Here is a 24,539-nt window from a genome sequence, read left to right as displayed (position 1 = left end):
TATGAGAGGTTCATCTTGACCCAGTGAAGAAGGTGAAGATAATGTAGGGAAGCCAGGCAGTATGACCACAGAGTCTCTCTTGACTCCATTCAATGACTGATAAAAGGCTAAGGGGTGGTGGTCTCAAAAGAGTTGGATGTTAGTCAGTAGATGACTTCAGCTGGAGCAAATGGCACATTAGAGGATAGCACTAAAAAGACAGTTTAGTGGGTAAGTACATGAAGACTCTATACATTCTGTTTAATTTTTCTGTAAACCTAAAACTGCTCTAAATAAGAGTCCAGAAAAAAATTTTTTAAGGCAATCTGAGGTCAAATCATGTAGGGCCCCACATTGCCACACTACTAAATAGCCATGCTTAATCCATGTGCACATTTCTAAGGAGTGTAGACCTAATAAGATCTCTGCTTTAGGAAAATAATTCTAATTCCAGTCACAGTGCAAAAAAGAAGAAAAAGGTAAGTGGATAGGCCACTATATTATTTCACAGGAGTAGCTGAATTAGGACAGTTTAGTAGGAATGAAAAGGACAGACCGGTAATCTCCTGGAGGTATAAGTGACAGGATGTGGCAACTGATTAGGTGTTTAAAAAAAAAAAGAAAAGAAGAAGAAGCTTTTGAGCTAAAGAGGACACAGGTATTTCTAACAAATGACACTAAGAGGATAGAAGGCAATATTTACCATTAATTGGGATTAGAAACAAAAAGACTGGTTCCGGAAAGAACAGATAATAAGCTCTAAAAAAACACACAAAATAGTAAAAAGAAAAGGAGAAAGGAAAAGATTAAAAAAAGAAATGCACAACAAGAAAAAAAATAAAGAGAGGCATTACAGTACAGAAAATGTTTTTTCAGTATTAGAGATAGGTAAACTGCTAAATACAATTATATCTCCTCAATCCCTGGAGCTAAAATTTTCATACATTTTCAAAAGAAAAACTTATATTAGAAATAATTGAACTCAACACTTTCCATCCTGCCTCTATTTTTACACATTAAAAAAAAGAGCCCTGGCCGATTTGGCTCAGTGGATAGAGCGTCGGCCTGTGGACTGAGGGGTCCCAGGTTCGATTTCGGTCAAGGGCATGTACGTTGGTTGCGGGCACATCCCCAGTAGGAGGTGTGCAGGAGGCAGCTGATCGATGTTTCTCTCTCATCTATGTTTCTGGTTCTCTATCCCTCTCCCTTCCTCTCTGTGGAAAATCAATAAAATATATTTTTAAAAAAAGATGCCCAAAGAGATAAGATGGTTTGCCTAAAGTTACCAACTAATTAGCGCCAGTGTCTAGAATAGAATCCAGGTTTTATGACTCTCAGTATGAATTATCTTTATGTCCTGAATTATCTTAGTTAGAGGCAGTACTTATTTTCATAAATCAATTACCTGTGTCCCTTTATGGTCAAAAATAACAATGTGGGCATACCAAAACGGGGCATTTTCTTCTCCTGGTTCTTCTTTCTGCCAGAAAGTACAGACCTTACTATATATATGACAGAAAGGATTCTTCTGTATAAATGACAGAAATTATATATGGCAATAACTAGCAGAACAGAAAAGGTCCAGGTAGCCTATCCTTGACGAAAATCAATATGACAGTAAACTAAAGCCCTGAAAAATATCACTAATGATTTGTATCAGCAGCTCCACACTTCCCCCATACACATAGATGTCCCACCAGAAGATATGAATGCCATCCTGTCTGAAGCCATGAGTGCCATCATCAGTGGCTGAAACTAGTGAAAACCAAATTGCAATATGCATTTTCAACTGTTACCTAATTTAAAAGGGAAACATTCTCCATAAATACATACCAAGTCTCAAAGATGAACTAATTCTTCTAGTAATTTATACATTAAATTTTAGAGGATAGGCCAGGGAACTCACCCATCATGCTCAACATAAGTTCATTAGGAAAATGAATTTTAGGTCGAACAAAAAAGTGATTTCATAACTCAAGAGTATCCATTTTTTATAACACATCTCAATTCACACTAGCCATATGCAAGTGCTCAATAGCCTTCCATTATACTGCCAACAGACTTAGTTTATACTGTGACAACTCCCTTCTCTGAGTTTAGAATATAGAGTGAATATATAAATTATTTAAATTATTTGAATATTTAATTGTTGCTTTCCTTAAATACCCTAAAGCAGGGGTGGGGAACCTTTTTTCTGCCAAGGGTCATTTAGATATTTATAACATCATTCGAAGGCATACAAAATTATCAACTTAAAAATTAGCCTGCTATATTTGTTCAAACATTTGATTAATTCACCGCTAATGCCTTGGCAGGGCCAGACAAATGATTTCACGGGCCTTTATAGAGCCGAGACCAAACATTCCCCACCCCTGCCCTAACATGTCCATTCAAACAGAAAACTAGATATAAAAGGAAATCTAAAGACACTACTAGCAAAATGGAAAAGGCAAAGGTTTTATAGAAAATAAATGAGTTAGTAAACCAGTTCTGCCACTTACAAGCTGAATGGCCTTTGTCTCAGATTTTTTATTAGAAAATAGCCATTTTGAATGTTATAAGAATCCAATAAGATAATATAAAGCACATGACACAAAGTAGAGAACTTGATAAAGAATACTATCACTGATTTAAAAAAAAAAAAGTAAAGTTGCTCCTGTCAAGGTTAAACCTATTCCTTGCTAGTAAAATCTTCTAAAAAATTATATGAAAACTTTGTTTTATTCTTTATCAGTAGACTTCAAGTCTTTTTCACATCTCCACCTCTCCACCCCCAAATGAAACTGACATTTTTACATGTCAAAACTGGTCCACTTCTTAGCCATTTAACATGGTTCAATCTGAAATTTACTTGCTCAATTAAATTGTAGTGATACCAGCCTGGGATGCAGTTGCTACACATAAGCAAAGGATGCTAAATGAGGGCTTCAAATTTAAAAGTTCATTCCTATCTTAATGCTTTTACTTTATACAAAGCTCTTCCAAAAAATTAAAACTTAATATAATAAATCTTGAAAAATATTTCCAAGTGAAATTCTACATAATATTTTTTTAAACCTCACCTGAGGATTTTTTTATTGATTTTAGAGAGAGGAAGTGAGAAAGGAAGGTAGGAAGAGGGAGAGAGAAAGAAACATCAATATGAGAGAGAACATCAACTGGTTCCCTTCCTTATATGTCCCAACCAGGAACTGAACCCACAACCTAGGTATGTGCCCTGACCAGGAATCAAACACACAACCTTTTTGGTGTATGGGACGATGCTCCAACCAACTGAACCACCTGACCGGAGCTCCTGCATAACCTTTTAAAATTATTTTCTATACTATGAAAACATATACCTGAAAAAGGTGATCAAATAAGGATCTTTATACTGATATGTACAACCAAGCATACAACTCTAGTATTGTTAAGAGGATGACTAATATTTCAAGAGCCAACAATTGTTTAAAATTAGAGACCTCATAAGTATGATATTTAAGTAAATATTCAAACAGAGAAGACAAAATTATTTGCCAGAGAAATTCTGAAGGAGAATTCTCAATAGAACCTACCTCAGTAGTTCTCAAAATTGGTTCACAATGAAAGGGCTAAAATAAAAACAAACAACAAAACTGCCCTAACTATAAGAGATTAGGGTACTAATGGATAGTGTAATAAAGTTCCCCTGGTGTTTCTAATACGCATCTAGGGTACAGAATCCCTGTTCTACAAGGATTTTTACTCGTACTCCTACATTTTATAAATCAATGAATTTTGAAGAGAACAATATGTTCCTAGGCCAGGTAAAGTTCCAGAGGTTCTAGTCTACCAGCAGCTAATACTATTTAGAATAACATAATTCAAATGACAATCATACAAATATTCATGGTACAGTTACATAAATAGGTCTCTTTCATTGTAAGAAAACATCACTCTACATTACCATGAAGACAACACCTATACCCAAAAAACAAACAAACAAACAAAAAACCTCCCTCTCCTATTTAAAGAACTGAAGTAAGATTTACAACTTAATTTGTAGAACATAAAAGAAAATTTGCAGTATTTCACTAGGACCATCAAAGTAAGTTTCAATTACTACTGATATTACTTCCTGTTTAAAAAAATTAAATTGCTAAATTCTAAATAAAATACTAACAGCCTGTTTTACATAAATTTAACCATTCAACTAAAAAAAACCATAATTGATATATAACTGCTATTTAATTTCACTTTTAACATTTAAAAGTAGTTCAATTAAGAATAATCTTACTGTTCTAGAATCCGAGAATGGATTGTACTCATCAAGTCCTGGTGGAACATTTCTTGTCACCTGTGTAACAGATGGGTCCTGGAATAAAATGTGAAGGGGAAAAAAATTTACTTATCCTTTAAGACACAATTTACAAAGCATTTGCTTTATCTGTACTTTTGGTCACCCAGCAAAGCTAACAGAGGAAAATAAAGAAGATTATCAGATTTACTTAGTTCCATTTCAACAAAGTTGAAATTTAAACACACAGCCTTTGCACCCTCAAAGAAAAACAAAAGGAGACTGGGTTAGATGCAAATCAGATGCCCACAATTATATAAAGACTGAAAATAGACCACATCTTAATAGCTGTGTAACTGATTGCACAAGAGCATCTTAACAAATCTTGGAAAAACCCACCATCCTTTCCTTCAGACTCCACACAGAGTTCAGGTTCCCCCTTTTTATATCTTCCATCAGTTTTCCCTAATACAGATTCCAAGAACCACTTTACAAATCAATGTCTTGTACAGGTAACATCTAGAGCATTCAAAATTGAGTACCTCTTACTTGTTTATTCTACTCCAATACTTCCACTGACCACAGTTTATTTTCCCACATAACCCTGGACTGTTTCCCCTTTCCCAAGTATAATAGACTACCTACCACACTATCCCAGCTTTTCAAATACTTTAATATTCGGCCTTCCTGCAAATAGCTCAATCAAAATAACCTAAATATTTACTCTACTAGAGGCCCGGTGCACAAATTCGTGCACTTGGGGGAGGTGTCCCTCAGCCTGGATTGCGAGAGGGCGCAGGTACATGATCGGGACCAGGGAGGGACATGAGAGGTTGGTCAGCTGGAGAGGAACCACGGGAGGGCTCCAGGGCATGTCTGGCCTGTCTCGCTCAGTACTGATCAGCCAGACCACAGCAGCAAGCTAACCTACCAGTCAGAGCATCTGGTGGTCAGTGCACTTCATAGTGATTGGTCGACTATCTGCCCCATGGTGGTCAGTGCACGTTATAGCGAGCGGTTGAGTGGCCTTAGAATATCATTAGCATATTATGCTTTGATTGGTTGAATGGCCGACCGGACAACTGGACACTTAGAATATTAGGCTTTTATTATATAGGATTTCTCTGATTGTGAATGTAGTTATGAATATAAAACACAAACACAATGAACACCTCAACTAAATCAACTACATAATTAATGTGAAAAACATCTGCAAACTGAAATGTAACCTCATTGGCCTCCATATCCTTACTTTCAAACTTTGGCATACATCAAAATCAAATAAAACACCGACTGTTGCACCCCACCCCCAGAATTTCTGATTCAATAGGTCTGGGGGAAGGCCTGAGAATCTGTATTTCCCAGGTGTTGTGCTGCTGCTAGTCTGAAGACCACTGCTCTCTTTTCTATAAGGTACCTTCTCCTATTTATCTTCCTCAACACAGATATCAAAATTACCTTTAAAAAATTAATAGCTAACCTTGTCATTCCCCTCTTCCAACCCCTCTCCTATGTCCCTCATCTATTTCAATTTTTTTTAAAGGCTCTCCACTAACTATAAGATAACATACAAATTCCTTGAAATGAGATACAAGGCTCTGACCATCTAACCCAGCACCTGCCTACCTTTCCAGCCTTATCAACTTTCTCATAACCACCCTCACCTTGCCAAATCCTTCTGCCTTAACCAAATGAAGCCAGCTACTGATTAAGGAACCTCAAACTTGGCAACTACAACAAAAATTCAAGTAGTAAGGATAAATTAAAAGTACAGCACAGACAAAAAATAAAGGCCCTAGGCTTGCTCCACAAGAACATGGGAAAGAGGGAATGAAATCATTCTACTTCCCAGGATTCCCCTCCCAAGCTTTCTAAAAATGAAGAGCAGGAAGATTATCAAAAGGGAATGTGTGCCTCAGGGGAAAATTAAGAAAATAGAAATATGAATATTTTAATCAAATTTTTAGGTTTGGCATTGCTGCAGTTAATTTAGAACTGGGTTTGTAGTCAGCAAGTGAAGACTTAGTAGATCCAGATAGTGACCAGAAAAAAGAGCAGTAGGTACAGCATCTGAAGGGAATGACAATAACTAGAGTTGCCAATGCATCACCAAAGCAAAAACAGGGCACACAGAGTTACTAGTTATTCTAGTTAGTGAGTAATAACTTGTTGTTACAGGAGTTTTCTTTCATATGGTACTGCAGAACCTTAAAAGGGCCTCAAGGTGAAGAGAAAAAGAGGAAGTGTGAGGGCACAAAGGAAAAGAGGGTAACAAATCAACCCTCTAACCTTCACTTGAATCAATGCAACTCAATTTTTCCCTGTTTTATACATATTGATTTCATGTGAAAATGACTTCCACCACTTGGTGGAAGTTGAGGGCAGGAAGGTGTGGATTGAGGAGACAACTTGTTAGCTTCCAGAGAATGAATTCAGTACAATTGTTGGGCTACCTTCCCTCCTATAAGAATCCTAACAATAGATTTCTATCACCTAAGGTAACTTGAGCCCATCTTCATGCCTTAAAACTGGAACAGGTGAAACCAATATTCTCTGCCATTTTGTAGTCCATTAAAACTCTACATAAAAAGTTTGTGCCATTAACTATCTATAATAATAAAAGCATAATATGCTAATTAGACCAGACAGCTGAACAGCGGAACCACCGTCCAGACGACCTTCTGGACGAAGCTGGGGCTGCGAGGGCCTAGCCCAGGGGTGGGCAAACTTTTTGACTTGAGGGCCACAATGGGTTCTTAAACTGGACCTGAGGGCTGGAACAAAAGCATGGATGGAGTGTTTGTGTGAACTAATATAAATTCAAAGTAAACATCATTACATAGAAGGGTACGGTCTTTTTTTTCAATAGTTATATTCATTTAAAATGGGCCGGATCCGGCCCGCAGGCCGTAGTTTGCCCACGGCTGGTAGCCCCTTGCATGAATTTCGTGCATCGGGCCTCTAGTATTTAAATTTAGTAGGTATGAATACTTACTGCTCCCTAGCATACATACTGATCCACAACACACTCACTAATCAAAAGCTGCTGTTAAATTACTGTTTAACTCATTTTACCCTTTTTTCTCTTTCCCTTCAAAAAATGAGGGAGAATAACACAAATATAACTCTAGTCTTTAATTTATCCTTTATTTTTCTTCGTATTAGATACTCCCTACAGTTCAAAAGTTTAAGCCAACTTGGCAAAACTTAGCTGAGGGGATGGGCTGGAGGGAGACCTCTCTCGATAACTAAATTGCATCTCTACCACCCTCAGTTATCCTTTTCTCTATGTTCAACTGCTTCCTCTCAATAGGATGGCTCACACCTACATTTCAAGTCCCAGACATATTTAAAATGCACACAATCAAATAAAAACAAAGACATTCTTTCAACCATATATCACCCTCAAGCTTCTATCAGCCCCAGCTCTCTTCTTCCCTCCCTCCCTTCCTCCCTCCCTCCTTCCTTCCTTTCTTGCTTTTCCTTTCTTTCTATCCACTTCTCCACCTGCCCCTCAACCCTAGATCAAGATGCTAGTATTTCTCACATATAAGTTACAATAGCCTTTTTACTTGTCTTCTTCCCATCTTCTGACCAGCTCCCCAATCTATTCTTCATGATAAACCAGAATGGGGAGTTTTTCAAAATACAAACCTGCTCATGTCAGATTTGATTAATGTGAGAACAAATGTATATTAAGTTTGATTTATACTCTAAGTGATCAAAGAGCATATTTTAGGTCTTTAAAAATTTTTAAAAAAACACTTGGGAATGGACAATGAATGGTGAAATGATTTATGGGACAGGATTTACAAAGATGGATAAATTCTTACCATTTAGATAAATGACTGCTAAAGAAGAAGGCGAACTTAAAATCAGCAGTGCCTATTGACTCTTTTATCACCCAGAGATTGCAGGATTTTTATGATTTCTAGTCTAACATTTAAGTCTTTAATCCACTTTGAGTTTATTCTTGTGAATGGTGTAAGAAGGTGGTCTAGTTTCTTTTTCTTTTTTGCATGTATCTGTCCAATTTGCCCAAAACCATTTATTGAATAGCCTATCTTACCCAATTATATGTTTTTGCCTTTTTGGTCAAATATTAGTTGAATATAGAGGTGTGGGTTTCTGGGTTCTCTATTCTGTCCCATTGATCTACACATCTGTTTTTATGCCAGTACCATGCATACATGCTGTTTTGATTATTAAGGCCTTATAGTAGTTTGATATCAGAGAGAATTATTCCTCCAACTTTGTTCTTCTTTCTCAAGATTGCTGTGGCTATACAGGGTCTTTTGTGGCTCCATATAAACTTGTGTAATATTTGTTCTAGTTTCATGAAATACGCCGTTAGTATCTTGATAGGAACTGCGTTGAATCCATAGATTGCTTTGGGTAGTATAAACATCTTAATGATGGTAATTCTATCTATGAACATGGTACATGCTTCCACTTATTTGTATCTTCAATTTCTTTCTTCAGTATCTTATAATTTTCCAAGTATAGGCTATTTACATCCTTGGTTAAATTTATTCCTACGTGGGGTTTTTTGATGTAATTGTAAATAGGATTGTTTTCTTCGTTTCCCTTTCTGAGAGCTCATTATTGGTGTATAAAAATGCAACTGATTTTTGGATATTTCTTTTGTATCCTGCTACATTACTGAATTCACTTATCTTTAGGGTTCTATATATACAGTATATCATGTCATCTGCTCCTTTAATATATGAAATACCAAAATACCACTAAATGTGCCAAGCAAAATTATGTGAACAAATCTTAAAAGGTCTTAGTAATTAGGTCATATTGTAAGTATTTAACTTTTAAATGTAGTTTTTAAGTGTAAATGTATAGTTCATAGAAGATTTTCTTATGAAACAAATTCTGGCTAAAGAAATAATCTACTCTTTTTTTTAATATATTTTATTGATTTTTTACAGAGAGAGGAAGGGAGAGAGATAGAGAGTTAGAAACATCGATGAGAGAGAAACATCGATCAGCTGCCTCCTGCACATCTCCCACTGGGGATGTGCCCGCAACCCAGGTACACGCCCCTGACCGGAATCGAACCTAGGACCCTTCAGTCCGCAAGCCGACGCTCTATCCACTGAGCCAAACCGGTTTCGGCTAATCTACTCTTGATAACTTGGTAGGTAAGCTCCCCAGGTCAGTACTTAAAATCATAGTACCACCAAATCTAAGCATTCTCTACAACAATATATCTGAAGAGGGGGGCAGGGAGGGGGAAATGTTCAGAATTCCAGTTGTGAGACCAGAATTCACCTCCTGCTAGCTTTCCATGACTTCAAAAAGTAATCATAACATTAAGAACAGACTCAAATATCTGGCAAGAATATAAAATGGTATAGCCACTTTGGAAAACAGTCCTCTTCAAAAATCACAGACATTAAACAAACAAGTGTGCACAACTTTCCAAAATTTAAAGAAAACTTACATCACAAGGTAATCTGTCATAAAAATAAACAGCTCTCATTATTACCTTCAGTTCTTATGATATATAAAAAGCCCTAAACTTTGTAAGACAACCAATAATTTGTATGTTTTGTCTTTGTTACTATTTCTGTTAATACCCAAAAGTTAATAAAAATTACAGGCTGCCTTGGAAAATATAGGCAATTTAGGGATGAAATAGGGAGGATAAATAATCACATGTTGCAACCAAAGATAATCTTGCACTGTTATTTTAAGAGCTTCCCATCTTTGTCTTGATTCAGCAGGGGGAAAAAAACTCCTGGAACTGTAAAAAATGTAAAAAACAAACAAACAAAACAACTATATACAGAAGGCAGATAAATTATGTAATTTGCCTAAGGTCACCTAGCTAGGAAGTAAGAGAAGCAAACTTGGTAGGCGGCCTGGTTCTAGAGCCACCCTTTTACCTACTCCCCTCTGCTAGTGAAGACAAAGCTCTGCAAAGTTCATTTACTCCTTCCTCTAACCCCCACAACACCAGGTTAAAGACACAGAAATGTTTGTCTGCAATACATATAGTTCATAGAATATTTTCCTGAAAATTCAACTCTACATGGTGGTTAAGTACCCCTGAGATTCAAATATAAACATTTCCATAAAAGTTATTTTAATCAAATAGAAAAAGCATGTAACATACTTGTTTTTAGTTTTGAAAATACATTAATTTGCATTTTTACAATATGCCACTTACTTGCAAGCAAATTCACTAAAATTTATGACTCAGATGCCAAAAAATAAAATGACAAGATTGACTAAATCAACCTAAAACAAGTATTAACAGCTCTAGGGAAATTGCTAAATGGTAGTAAAATTACACTAGTATACCAACTCCTGGCCATGACTAGCCAATATTCCTACTCTTTTCCCACCACTTTCCACTTTCATTTCTCACCACTTTCTATATTCACTCCAAATCCCCATATGAGGATTCTAACCACCATTAGAGGATTCCCACAAGTAAAATGGCTGCCAACAGCATGCATACAACTAGGCCACTGGATTTATTGTGTAATAATGTTTCTACAATATCCATTGTTTTGACTGATAAGCAAAAACCTTGAATAGCTATACATACTAAGTCACTTGCATTCAGTGTTGTATTTATCTTTCCTTGTTTAACTTAACAATCAAGTGAAAATTATCAGTGTATAGCTATTACAAATCCCTTCTTCCTAGTTTTATCCCACCAATACTCAATGTTTGATCTCACAACACTCATGCAAAACACCTTACAATAATACACTTATTCCCTTGCTTTATTAGTTTAAGAGGTTCCAATATGTATTCAGTAATTCATCTGTATTTTGTAAAATAAATGGAAGTGTTTCTTTTATGGAAAAAAAATCAAGTTGGTAATATTGATAGTGTGTTCAAAATTATATTCTAAAAACAAGTGTAAAACCCATTATCACATTGTTTCTTTAAAAAAAAAAAACATCTTCAAGCAAGCAGAGATTTAGAAGCAGTTGCAACACTAGCTCTGGCAATTTTGAAAGCTGGGCAAGCTAACATATATATAGTCTAAGGACAATCATCAGGTATTTGGGAGTCATTCTGCATGAAATATAAAGAGCTTTTTAGATAAAATATTCCATTTGTTTAGCAAGATTAAGAAAAAGTACAGAGATTTTTGAAAAGGGTGTCAAGATCATTCAATGGGGGGGAAAAACAGTCTGTTCAACAAATGGTGTTAGAACAACTGGATATCCACATACAAAAGAATGAAGTTCAACCTTACCTCACACCATAAACAAAAATTAACTCAAAGAGCTAAAACTATTAACTCTTAGAAGAAAACATAGGATTAAATTTTCATTACCTCAGATTTAGCACAAGATTCATAGATACAATATCAAAATTCAAGCCACAAAATACAGATAATTTGGACTTAATCAAAGTTAAAACTTTTGTGCTTCAACACACATTAACAAGAAAGTAAAAAGACAATATCAACAAATACAAAAAAATATTTGTAAGTCATACACCTGGATAAAGGTCTTGTACCCAGAATATATAAAAATCTCTTACTACTTAATAACAAAGAAGTCAACCCAATTTTAAAATAAGCAAAGGATCTAAATAGATATTTCCCCAAAGATATACAAATAGCCAATAAGCATATAAAAATATGCTTCAACATCATATAGCCACCAAGGAAATGAAAACCAAAACCACAACGAGATACTTCACACCCACTAAGATGGCTAGAATAAAAAACAGATAATAACAGGTGTTGACAAGGATGTAGAGAAAGCAGAACCCTCATACACCTCTGGCAAGAATGTAAAATACTGCAGCCCCTTTGGAAAATAGTCCAACAGTTCCTCAAATGATTCAACAGTTACCATATGACCTAGCAATTCCACTCCTAGCTATATACCCAAGAGATTTTAAAACATGTGCTGAAACAAAAACTTGTACACAAATACATATAGTAGCACTATTCATAATAGTCAAAAGGTAGAAACAACCCAAATATCCATCAACTGAAAAACTAATATTAAAAGCACCCACCAGGGAGAAGGAGATTATTGGTTTGCTCTCTGTGTATAGGTCTACAAAGACTTCTTGTGGCAGTTCTTGCATAGGGAAGGAGAACAGGGGTTCCATGCTGGTCTACCTTATGAAGTCAGAAGTTATAGGGCAGTACAGGCTGCCTCAGGAGTAACAAAACAAACAAAATAAAGGCGGTAAGACTTGGCCCTGTCTGCATGGCTCATTGGTTGAGCACAGACACAGAAACCAGGAGATCAAGGTTCAATCCCCCTTCAGAGCACAAACCCGGGTTGTGGGCTCAATCCCTAGAGGTGGCGGGGGAGGGCGTGCCAAAGGTGGGCAATTGATGATGTTTCTATCTCTCTCCCTTCCTCTCTCTCTAAAAATCAATAAAAACATATTTTTAAAATTTATCTTTATTGATGAAAGTATTACAGATGTCCCCTTTGGTTTTTTCCCATTGACCCCCTCTGCCCCGCACCCTCCACTCCCAAGCCTTCACCACACTATTGTCTGTGTCCATGCGCTACGTATATATGCAGAAAGTGATAAGACTTGGTACAAAGTCAAATTCAATCACCCTCCACTTCATCTTTTACTTCCCACACCTATTGAAAGTTGGGAAATTTCCCCTATGTGATTTAAAAACATCTCTACCACCAAAAACTAAATACAGGTTTAATTCTATCATGTAGACCTATACTCTATCATTCAGATCTATATTAAGTCTAAATACAGATTTAACTCTACCATGGTTTTCACAGGAAAATGTTACCTTGCATTACCTTTTGGCAATTCTGGTTGAATGAAACAAATTCTGGTCACCTCAGACGCTGGGGGAAGGGAGGGATTATTTTTAAAAAAAGATGCCAGGTTTCACAGAAGTTGGAATTCTTCAAGACATGGCAATATCTCTTGAAGCTCAAGATCAGTTCTAATAAGGGACAAGAATTCTAGAAAATAACCCTCAGAAGTCCAGGCCAGATGATTTCTACTCTAGTGTTTCATGATTAAGATAATTAGGTTCTTTCCTCATGTCTTTCCACAGTTATTCCCACTACAACTACCTGACTTACTTTCTCTCTCTCTCTCTCTCTCTCTCTCTGCTTTCCTTCACTTTCCTGATAGCACAGTCAGCTATCTTTGTTCCTACTGGGGCAAAATTTTTGGACTAAACAATTTTATTTGCTTCTGATAAGCCCAGAGACTGGCTTTTCTTGGGCCGGGTACTTTTGGTAAGACCAATCAGCTGAGGCCAGTGTGGCAAGGGTCACACAACAGAGGACATGATCACCTTTGTGTAAGCAACCACTAAGGGCTATTCCCTCAGCAGAAACTGAGGCTCAGAGCATAGCAGGCCCCTAAAACATGAAGCCTCCTTTCTAGCTGAGATGATCAGACTCAATCCTAATACCAACACATTAAAAGATAAGAGTTTATTAATTCACAAAATGGTCCATACTGGTACAAAAATGTAATTACAGAGTTCAAAGTACAAAAAACTTAAGATACAAAGATCTCTACCTCAGCCCTAGCCGCTGTGGCTCAGTTGGTTAAGCATTGTTCCATGCACCAAAAGCTCACCAGTTTGATTCCCAGTCAGGGCACAACCCGAGTTGTAAGTTCAATACCCAGTAGGGGTGTGCAGGAAGCAGCCGATCAATGTGCGCCCCCTCCCCTCCCCCTCCCCCCCGGTAAAATCAAAAACAACATTAAAAAAATCTCTACCTCAGCATCTCTGATAGGTCATCCCAATTCTGCTTGGATTCCTTCAAGTACTGGGGAACTCCATTACCAAAAAAAAGGATTGTCAGGCTGTTCTAAGAGATGCTTTTAAATCTTTGTTAGGACAAAAGTATCTCAATGTAAACTCTGACAATTAGCCTTAGATCTTTTTTTCTCTGAAGCAAAATCAGGTTTATTTACTCAACCAATCAAGACTTTTCAAGTATCTGAATGTCTCCTACTTCCCTTTAGCCTCTGTAGACAGAAACCTACTGAGTAATCTAAACTTCAATTATTCTTCCTAGAGCTTGATTCCAGACTCATGACTATTCTGACTTCTTCTCTGGGCACATTCTACTTTGTTCAACCAACTCTTTAAATAAGTACTTGGCATACCTGTGGGATAGATCAGAACAGAATATTATACTTTCATTTTTAAAAATGATCACTAATTTCATTAATCCAATATATATTTCTCAGAAACTATATCACACTGGTGAATCATATTAAGAAAATATCCAATAAATTTCCTGAATCTGCATTCAGCACTACTAAATATTAATTGTACTCCCCAAAAAAGCCACACAAAAACTTTGTTTTGGTAATATCAGTAAAAGAGTTTACTTTCAAAATTTTTCAGTCACCATCATCTCCATTATGATTATTGTTAGACTCATGGGACCAAAATAAAACTGTGTTCAAATACTAGTATGGTAAAAAAAAAAAATACCCCACCCCCATTAGCAGCTTCACCTTATACCTGCCTGAGAGCTTTCACTGGCCATAGGAGATCAACCTAGACAAAAGGTTTTCTAAATAACTTAAGAGTGTTGATCCAAAGCACCCTGACATTCTAGCCTACATAAAAACAATTGTCTCAAAAAGAATAATGGATGTGTTTTAAGGTACAGTTTGAACCCTGATAAGATTAACAAGAAATTGTTAAGAGAGTTGTGCCAATCTGAACTAAAAGGAACTGAGACATTTCAAAATGAAAAGAGGCTTTTGAGCTCCCAACTTTCAACAGGTAGGAAGCTGACTGAAAATGCTACTCAGCTGCAAACAGGGGTCATTTATGACAGAGGAAAATGACTTCTCAGAAGGTGGAGCCAGAAGCAGAAGGAAGGAACATATTAAGGAAAGACTTCCAGGTAGTAGAACTGGTACCTAATCAAGGAGCACTCATTGCCCCTGAAGTAGGGGACAGTAAATACAGGAACCTGGCTGGATTTCAGACTTGCTATGGACCAGCAATCGTGCCTCCCCCTCCTCCCTATTTGAATGGAAGTGTGTATTGAGGTTATCCTGTAACTGTCTCACCATTTGATTCTGGGTATATCTTTCCAGGTTCTAGGTCTGTTTCAAGAGGGACACAGCTGCTCTGATCAAGAAGTGGAATCTAATCCTCCCCTCTCCTTTTAATCTGGGCTAGCTTTGTGGCTTGTTTTGACTAACAATGTAGCTGAAGTGAAATGACTCAAGAAGCCTTGCAGCTTCAGCTCTTAGCCTCGTGGAACAATGTGGCCACTATGTAAACCACCTAAACTATTCCTAGTAGAGAGGCCACATGAAAGAGAACCAATTGCTGTCCTTCCACTGACAGCCCCAGGTAACTGTGAGATACTTTAATGAGGACATCTTAAACAATCCAGCCTCAATAGATCAGCAATTTTCAACCTTCATCATCTCATGGCACACATAAACTAATTACTAAAATTCTACAGCACACACACACAAAAATTATATTTTTTGCCAATCTGACATAAAACAGGTATAATTCTGATTTACAAAATAATAATAATAATAATTACCTCCCCTTTTTGCTCCAAAGTGACTTTTTTAAAAATCAGGTGCCTATACTTGTATATAAGGATTTCTGGTACCAAGAATTAACCAATCAGATGCAACCTTATTATGCAACATGACCAATAAGATGCAATTCTATTATGTGACCTATACATTTATGGTTCAAGACAGGGCATTCATGCCAGAGGACTACTGTTGTGTTGGCTGTTGTCATTTTTTTTATTTGACAATCTAAGGGAAAAGGGGTCTGTGCCTCTGACTAAATTAGTCAGGTATTGCATATTTTAAAAACTCTTACAGCACACCGGTTGAAAATTGCTGGGCTAGATGATTGAAGCCACCTGAATGACTTCAACCACTAACATTCAAAAGTAAACAAACTGACCAGCTAAGCAAGAGAATAGTAAGCAAATAATTGTTCTAAGCCACTGCATTTTGGGACTATTATACAGTGACAGATAACAGACAGTGGTAAATGATAATGCATCTTAATTTGATGAAATATAATCAGCAGCAGAACACAAGCTTTTTAAAAACATCAACCTAAGAAAAAAGAGTGGGAACTTACACAGTTGATCTGAATGTAAAATACCATAACTACTACTATCACTATGTCCATATTAATGTTGAAAGATAAAGCTTTGCAATGTTAAACTACTACAGAAGAAATCCTCAAAATCCTTTCCTAATGCTAAAATATCTCCAATCTTAAAATTTAAATGGATAAGGGAGGAGTGACATCAACTTAATGTAAATGAAAATAAAACAGATAACATCTTTGAATTATGGGTCACTTTTTAATGACGAGGTTTTCAATTTTTAACTTCAACTAAATTCTTAGAATACTTTCAATATTACTGTAACTTAAAAGATAACATAAATAAGAATATTGAGTTGTAAGCCATGTTTAAGAGATAGAGAATTAATTTTTGAGGCCAAAACAAAATGGACATTGTGCTCCATTTTAATAGAGTTACTTAATTAGAGAGGAAGCATATGCAGTGACAAAGCATTAGAATTCAGACAACCTGGAATTATTCTAGCAGGGTGACTCAGGGCAAACCACTTCATTATTTTTTACCTTAATTCCTCAACTATGACCTGCCAAAAAACTACTACTAGCACTCTAGAAAAGCCAAAAGGAACATGAACTTCACCAAATTAATAAGCTAAGAATAATATGGTTATATGTAATTAAATACAATTCCTTGAATTACTATTACTACTTATTATTATCAGATTAAAGCCATCATGCATTGAGCACTTATTACATGCTGAATGTATGTTCACCTAATCCTATTAACAATCCTATGGAGAAGGTAATGGTACCATTATCCTATTTTACAGAATAGTAAACTGAGATGTAGAGTGGCTAAGTAACTTTCCAAGGTCTCATGGTTGGTTAGTGACAAAGCCAAGATCAAATGCACCAAATACAAAACAAGAATTCTGTTGTGCAAAATGCAACCAAATAGAGTGCCATCAGCAGTGGACTTGGAATCAGGAGATCTAAGTTCTAATGCCAATTCTGCACTACCCACACCTGGATATAACACAATGAGCAAACCCTGGCCAGGACTGCTCAGTGGGTGGAGCATTGGTCTGTGCACTAAAGGGTCTCGGGTTCGATTCCAGTCAAGGACACACACCTGGGTTGCATCCCGGACCAGTAGGGGCCAATGCTGGCCAAAACCGATCAATGTGTCTCTCTCACATGGATGTTTCTTTCTCTTTCTCCCTCTCCCTCTTCCTCTCCCTCACCTTCTCCCTCAATGGAAAAAAATATCCTCAGGTGAGGATTTTTAAAAAAAAAAAACAATGAGCAAGTTGCAAGTTAGCAATAGAAATCAAAAGGTTCTTAATCAAGAAGAAATTAGGGTCATTGTCAAATGTAAAATAGCATGTATCTAGGCTTTTTTTCATACATAGAATAAGCTCTAACTAAATACATTTTAAGATTTTCCTTTCCTAACTTTGAGATTTTTATTCTATTTTAATAAATTATATTAACTGTTATTTCTACAGTGAATTTTCTAATACAATCAATTAGCACATTAAAACCATATACTAAATCATATTAGGAGACATGAAAATTTTCTGGCCACTTACTGTTCCCTCCTTTGAACAAGTTACACTCATAATGACTTGTACTCATACTCTCTTTCACTGACTTATAAGATCCTATATTACTGATCTCTCCTCTGGTTATTAAACTCCTTTTATTTCACTTTCCAAGCATGTTTGCTGCCATGTTAAGCTAATATCCTTAAAAATAGAAATGTTTCTTAAATAGTTGTTGAAAGAATGATAACTGAAAATAAATAGCATTCAGCAATTACTCAATAAATACATTGACTATACATAAAATATTTTTCCTCTCTAGCTTTGAAACCACATTTTACTAAAGATTGGATTATCAAAAACGACCATATAATAATATTTTTTTTCAGATTATTATACATTTCCAGTTATTCCAAGTTTCTTGGTGCACAATGAAAATTAATCAAATGCCATAAACTCATTAACTGAGCCTATCACAACTCCTAAAATAAAGCAATCAATCAAAAAAATGAACTGAATCCAGCAAATAACTTTACAACAGCTAATAAAATCAAGTAAACCACTGTAGTCACATTACCTAAAGACATATCATCAGAAATTATTTTCATGACATGGCTCAAATGAAGATGCTGACAAAAGTGTTCCTAAGCCGTGACTGGTTTGGCTCAGTGGATAGAGCATCAGCCTGGGGACTGAAAAGTCCCAGGTTCAATTCCACTCAAGGGTTGTGGGCACATCCCCAATGGGAGGTGTGCAGGAGGCAGCTGACAGATGTTTCTCTCTCATCGATGTTTCTAACTCTCTACTCCTCTCCCTTCCTCTCTAAAAAATCAATAAAATATGGTTTTTTTTAAAAAGTGTTCCTAACATAAAAGTGAAGCAAAAGAAATATTTTAAAACTCTGAAAAAGCAATGGAAATCAAGTAGCTTTTAATCAAGAAATTAGGTAGTTGCCAAATATAAAATATCATATATTTTGAAAATATGAACTTTATTTTATAATATTGAAAATATTAACATATTTGAAAAGAAAGGTGATTATAAAGTAATACAAAGATGGACCTAGAAACTTTTTATATTTAGGTAGAGAGGACCAGAAATGCTATTTCAAAAATGGCATTTACATAGAAGGCAGGCAAAAGTGAAGGAAGAAAGAATATGCTATAGATGCCAAGTTTGACTTTGAAAGAGGAAGGGCAGCTGGAAACAAATGGAAAGATAAAGGGTCAGATACACTGTGCTGGGACTGTCAATAAAAACAAGGAAAGACCACAAACAGGAACATGTGTGCAATCAGGTCTTCTTTAGGCCTAAATTATCCATCCCTTGAAATATTTTATGAACCTGAATAAAAATTATCCTCTGTGTGCATCCACTTATAAAGAACAAAAAGTTTATAATTTTATGCCACTATCAATGAGTATTTAAAACTATTTTGGGGGTTAGAATTAGTACAGAAACCTTATGTGTGGCAGAAGAGCAAAGTGTAATGGCAACACTAGCTGTCACAAAAGAGCATTCTGGGCTAAGAAGAAGACAATGTCATGCAATAGCAAGAACACCAGCTATAGGAGTAGGGGGAGGTGGGTAAGGTATAGGGGGGATAAATGGTGATGGAAGGCGACTTGCTTTGGAGTGGTACACACACAATCCAGTGTACAGATGACATGCTGTAGAATTGTGCACCTGAAACCTGTATAATTTTGTTAACCTCTGTCACCCCAATAAGTTCAATATAAAGGAAAAAAATTTAATAAGTAAAAGAGAACCAGATATATGAAATATGGTATGAAATGGAATGACCAAATAGGAAACTGATAGCCACAATGTCAGACACTGAAAAATAGCATTAATGAATTAAGTGAATTAGGAAAATCTAACAGGTTCTTAATATTATAACTAAAAGTAACACCCATTTGACAAGTTATGAAATCTCTCTTTAGAAGTTCTATGACTAAATAATCAGATGTTCCACAACATGGAAAGATAGGACACTACATACTACACTTCTGAGAGAGAAAAATCTCCTTAAAACGCAACCATATCATCTGTAAAAACCTGAAAATTCCATGCCAGTTGCACAGAATTTTCTCAAGTGAAATTTGAGGCAAAGGATAGTGACAAATGGGTCCATTCTACTACGTTTATACAGAGTGCGTCCAGTTGTCAATTATAACCAGGGTCATCTAATTAACACAATCCTCCATCAAATTATCAGGCGAAAAATCAAAATTGGGGTATTTTTTTTTTCCTCTTCCAGATTCTTCATCAGAGATCAAACCAGGAGTCAAAAGAAGAAATGTAAACTCAACAAACCAAGAGTGGCACTCACGTGACCAAAAATTAAAGTTACGATTTCATTTTGTGAGACTACGAATTCAGGTTACTATCGCATATAACCAGGGGAAATTAGAAACGACTTCCCTTCCAACCAGCATTTGGGAACAACTTTCGCGTCCTAGGCAGCGGAGCTCATGGACAAACCCGGTGTGCTTTTCGGGAGCTACTTGTTTAGCTACTGCACTCAGGGAAGCGTAGATCAGGAACTCCTCCGTCTCCTCCCTTGGCCGTTCCTGAGCCAGACCCTTCCGGGGCTGCGGCTGATGAAGAAGGTTGTCTCCGAGAAGGACAGGAGCTCACGTGGGGAGGGAACGGTATCCTGATACAGCCCAGAGGACCGGTGACGCACGGGGAGCTTGGAACGCAGCCCGGCGCTCCCCTTCCCAGGAGCAGCTAGGTAGGCAGGTGATCCTGCACTATTCTTTTGACAGGTGTGTTCATTTTTTACTTCGATAGCAGACCCTCCACCTTAGCCTAAATGTCGAGAGAGGGGTCAAGAGATACACAAGTATCTCTGAGCGCAACACAAGTTTAAGAAATAAAAATACCACCACCCTTTTTTTTTTAATTGCAGCATACTCGGTGCCCTCACCTCTTCTACACACCTCGGCCATCACTCCAGGCAGAGCTCCTCGGCGCCGCCTCGGGTCCCCATGACAACCCCATGGAGGGCAAGCTCCCTCCCTACCCCTCCGCCCCCGCCCGGGCCGGGCCAGCCAAGCCAGCCCGGCAGGTGACAACTCCACCTGCCAGGGCTCCCACCCGACCCGCTCCCAACAGGAGGCCGGGAGCCCTCGGGCGCACCTTACGTAACCCACCACACCTCAGAACCAACTGAGCCTTCTCCCCCCTGAGCCTGTTTCTCTTCTCCTTGTCTCTGTCGTCTCTCTGCCTCTCTACCCCTGTGTTTTCTTCTTCTTTCTTGCCCTTTGCTACTAGATTTTAGTTGCTGCTAAAAGACATGTATTGTGTTGTATGTTCTCCACAACTTGTCGGTTTTCGCAAACAAGGACACCTCGCGGCGGCGGGAGAGGCTGGGGGCGACGCTCACCTTGAAGGGGTTGTTGAGGTCCGGGTCGGCAAACGGGTTACTGTCGAAATCCGACATCTCTCTCGCGCTCCGCGTCACCCACCCGACCCAGGCTCGCGCGCCGCTCCCGGCCGCGCCGCCGCTCCCGTGCGCCATCCTGTTCCTCCGGGAAATCCCGCGCTCCAGGCTTTGGCGACAACTGCGTGGGGGCGGAGGAAGCCTGGAACGGGGACTCCGGGGCTGCTAGATCCGTCCTATATTCCTTGGGCCCGACTGAGATTCTGCATCTCATCTCTTTTTTTACAACATGGGTATTTTATGTGTTTATATTTTTAAAATATGTTTATGGATTTCAGAGAGGAAGCCAGAGATAGAAACACCCATGATTCAAGAGAATCTTTGATTGGCTGCCTCCTGCACGCCCCCCAACTCGGGGCGGGGCGGGGGGGGGATCCAGCCCGCAACCCCGGCAGTTGCTACCCGACCGCATCTTATCTTGAGCAGCAACGGGTTTAGGTGGACTTGATTGTGTTGTCATCGATTTAAAACCGGCCACATGTGATTCGGAGAAGAGGTGGTATTTTGTGGACAAAAAAAAAGTATGTCCGCTGACACCTCGGCCGCAGGTCGGGAAGGTAGCCTGCGACGCAGGCTACACACCGGGGAGCCAGTGGCTATTTAACCACACTTACAGCTGCCTACGGAGAGGCGTCGGGAAGGGAGCAGCTCTGCAGCTGGCTCCAAACCCCCTGTCCTGGAGGCCCAGCCCTAGCTAATGGAGTTTGGCACACCCAGCCTCCCATCTTCCGGTCCCTCTGCTGCCAAATCGGAGATCAGCCGCGGGGCTACTGATCCGGATTGGCTCTGCAGAGGTTTAGGTCCAGCCCCAGCTCCCATCCTCTGGAATCTGCAAAATGGCTACTTCGGAAATGATTGGGGGGAGGAGGTAAGGGAGGTGGACAGGTGAGAAAGCGGGGGAAGGCCACAAGCCGAGAGATCAAGTTAATATTAGTGGACAACAAAAATGCCGTTTTGTTGACATTCAAGCATTTGGGCACAAAATATACACCTCTGATTTTTCCCTATTCCCTCCCCAACACCAGGGATGAGGTTACTGAAAAATGGGCATGCATAAGGAATTTATTTGAACGATTCATTACCTTAGCCCTGAACTAAGGGTATCTCTTTCCTCTACTTTCATCTTCCTTCTGTACTAACCGAAAAGCACTTAGCAGATGAAGCTACAAAGAGCCAGAATTGGCAGGTGCCGAAGATTTGGAAGTTGCCTTGGCCTTTTGAAGGCTTGTGCTATGCAAAGTCAGCTGGGAAACACTATCTCCCTGCTGTGAAAACAAAAATCACATTTTGCTGTGATCTGTCTTTGGCGGGATCCAGGTTAGGGTATATGACAAGCTGCTTCTAGGCAGCCGACTAGGAGTGTCGACTAATAACTCACAACAGACAGGGATAATCCTGGCAGAGCTGCGAGATTCTAGATATGAAAAAGAGCAAACAATCTGTTGTGCTCACCATCTTATTAGCAGCAGCCTCGTATCTGGTTGATTCTTCGGTGCTCAAAACCCAATTCTAATTATATTACACGGGCTACTCACTTCACCTCTTTGGGTCTGTAAAGGATTATTGAAGAAGTAAATGAAATAAGACAGAAAAATTCCCTCATGAATTTAGTGCCTAACATATAGTATTTGTTGAATGTCTGCAAATGGCAAAGGGGCCCAGCCCATTGTTCCCAGGTGCTTTTCCTCATCTCTCCTGGGCTTGACCTAGCCCAGCTGATCTGCTTCTCTCACCACTTTGGCCCTCTCTCCCTCCATCTGTCCTCCAAATGACCCAAATAATCAGCAGCTATTTATTATGCATCTAATATGTTCCAAGACAATGAGGATAAACTGAGCCTGCTTGGTGGAAATTGCAGAGTGGAAATTTTCAAATATGCTGTTTACCGCCGGTGACATTAGCACCTAATGCAAAAATTTACAGACTTCATTGTTCCAGAATCACTTGAAATACTTGTTAATGTGCAAATCCCCACCTCTCCACATCTCCTATCCCTAAGATTCTGCTTTAAGGGATCTAAGATAGGGGCCATGAATCTGAATTTTTTAATTTTTTAAATGTTTTTATATACAAATACATTATTTTACATAAATGCATAAATAGATTCATAGCATTCATATGGTGTTTTTGCTTTTTTTGTAAGTTTTTTATCCTTTGTCTTCTGTTGTCTCTTCCTTACATTAACAACCTGGTATGTTCCTTTTAATATTCTTATAATATTGTATATATAATTTACATAACACACATAATCATATACAATATATAACACATAATCATGCAGACATATACTCATACAAAGTTTTGGCATTGTCTTTAAAAAATGGTAACAGATATATGGGTGTTCCAAAAAATGTATACACACACTTTAAATAATTATAAAGGCAATGTTTATTAAAAATACATTTCATTTTCAAAATTGAACTATCAGCTGTTAAAGTGTGTATACATTTTTTGGGACACCCTGTATATTTTTCTGCAACTTATTTTTTTCATTTAATTATACTTAAGACAGAGTTTTCTGTGAGATGTACATTGGCAAAAAAGTCTAAGGTTTCTTACCTCAGTAAAACACATAAATATAATTATTTTTTATGGCTACTATTACTATAGAGGTAAAAAGGGTTGAGAAGTATGGCCTAATGGGAATATTTACAAATCAACAATTATTAATCAAATTCATTCTTTTTAACAATTGCAGAATCGCCACAGGTGATTCTGATAGAGGTAATGTTCTGACGACGCTTTAAGAAAGAATACTGATATAAAGATATTCAGGTGTATGCTGGGTCCATGGGTAAGCTTATTAATTCATTAGCTTTCATGAAATGTGGAGTTACAGGACATAAGAGCTGAAAGGAACCTTAGCATTTCTCATGATAGATGAACTGAGTTTGAACAGGTGAAGTAATTTGCTTCAACCATAAAGAAAATGAACAGACAAACTGAGAACAGAACTCAGACCTCTTGACTCATGATGCAAACATTAAATTTCTAGATTTGGTTAGCAATATTTTAAAAAGAAGGAAGAGATGCTATGTGCAAGGTAGAAAGAAAGCATACAGGCGGCTTCATTTGTTGAAGTAGTTCATTTCTCCAGGAGCTGCCTTCTAAATTTGATAGAACAATGAATGAAAAATCAAAACTAGTTTCTAGATCCAGCTCTACCATAAACAAGCTGTGTGACCTTAATTATACCAACTCACCCTTCTGACCTGAGTTTCCACATAGTAAGTCAAGAAGTATTTACTGAACACCCACTAGGCAGTAAACAATATT

The 24,539-nt window shown here is 37.8% G+C and overlaps 1 protein-coding gene across 2 annotated transcripts in view; it reads right to left on the bottom strand.

The window, feature by feature from the left end:
• The window catches only part of SCAMP1 (secretory carrier membrane protein 1), a 66,725-nt gene extending 45,388 nt beyond the window's left edge, over nucleotides 1-21,337 (bottom strand). The window contains exons 1-2 of one of the 2 annotated variants that reach the window (XM_006775463.2): nucleotides 21,207-21,337; nucleotides 4,235-4,312 (exon numbers count right to left, since the gene is read on the bottom strand). In XM_006775463.2, the coding sequence (XP_006775526.2) occupies nucleotides 4,235-4,312; nucleotides 21,207-21,263 (135 nt within the window). In that variant the 5' untranslated portion in view covers nucleotides 21,264-21,337. The remainder of the gene's footprint in view (nucleotides 1-4,234; nucleotides 4,313-21,206) is intronic. The other variant, XM_006775464.2, reaches the window with a different exon arrangement.
• Nucleotides 21,338-24,539: the final 3,202 nt, after the last annotated feature.

This window comes from Myotis davidii, unplaced genomic scaffold (assembly GCF_000327345.1).
Source record: "Myotis davidii unplaced genomic scaffold, ASM32734v1 scaffold44, whole genome shotgun sequence".
In the NCBI taxonomy this organism is placed as follows: Eukaryota; Metazoa; Chordata; class Mammalia; order Chiroptera; family Vespertilionidae; genus Myotis; species Myotis davidii.
Note: the sequence above shows the minus strand (reverse complement) of the source record. Positions and strands in the feature narration are given on the sequence as shown.